The following is an 848-nucleotide window of genomic DNA, read 5'->3' as shown; positions in this document are numbered from 1 at the left end:
GNAGGGGGAGGGGACGGGGATTACTTACTCCTGGGGCCGATTAGTACTGCAGAGACTGTGAGCCTCTTTCGGGCTGGCTTGTCATCCCCCCCGGATAGCTAATCAAAATTGCCGAACTGCTGTCGGATGAAATACATCAGGAGTTAGCGGCAGTATTGGCAGAGCAATAACAAACAAACTACATGACTTTGGAGCTCATGTATTTATAAGCGGCAGTAATGACGAGAAATTAGTACTAGGGAAATAGGGAAAGACAAGGCAGTCTTCTGCGCCGCTGTGTTGCCTAGCCAAGAGCTGGGAGAGCGTCCCGGTCGGCCTGAGCGAAGGAGTGAGGCGCGTGAGTGATTATCTGAGGTGCAAGTGGAGGAACAAACGGACGTGGAGCCGCGGCCCCCCCCCCTGTGTTTCGGCCCCCGGTCAGGGCCCCCGACGGTGCTCTCGGTCCTTTCTCGGGACGAGCCGCCCACAGCGCGTGTAACACCCCATCACTACCACCACCACAACAACAGCTTTGGCGACAGCAACAGCAGCAATAATAACCTGACCCCAGTCAGCTCGTACGTGTACATAGTAATGCCGTACAACCGGCAAATCGAACTGCGCGTACCCACATCTCGGCTTCCCCCCGCCGCCTGGGCGTACGCCGCGTGGCAGGACACGTTGCCGGGGTCGGGCTGCAGGTCGATGAACTGGAAATCATGGCAGGCCAGGAGAGCCTGCGGGCGGACAGACAGACATGCGCACGTGCGGTACGGAAATGTGGAGATGTGGAGGGAGGAGCTCTATGTGGAGTCCCGGTGCACCACCGGGGTGGTGTGGCAGGTACGGACCACCCACTCCCAACAGGT

The 848-nt window shown here is 58.6% G+C and overlaps 1 protein-coding gene across 1 annotated transcript in view; it reads left to right on the top strand.

Moving 5' to 3' along the window:
* Nucleotides 1-698: 698 nt before the first annotated feature.
* Nucleotides 699-848, top strand: part of VOLCADRAFT_86475 (uncharacterized protein) — a gene marked incomplete at both ends in the record, with an annotated part of 4,309 nt that continues 4,159 nt past the window's right edge. Inside the window, one exon of the mRNA XM_002946275.1 lies at nt 699-822. Coding sequence (XP_002946321.1) covers nt 699-822 — 124 coding nt within the window. The remainder of the gene's footprint in view (nt 823-848) is intronic.

The sequence above is a fragment of the Volvox carteri genome, assembly GCF_000143455.1.
Source record: "Volvox carteri f. nagariensis unplaced genomic scaffold VOLCAscaffold_1, whole genome shotgun sequence".
Classification (NCBI taxonomy): domain Eukaryota; kingdom Viridiplantae; phylum Chlorophyta; class Chlorophyceae; order Chlamydomonadales; family Volvocaceae; genus Volvox; species Volvox carteri.
This window is presented reverse-complemented; position numbering and strand designations above follow the sequence as displayed.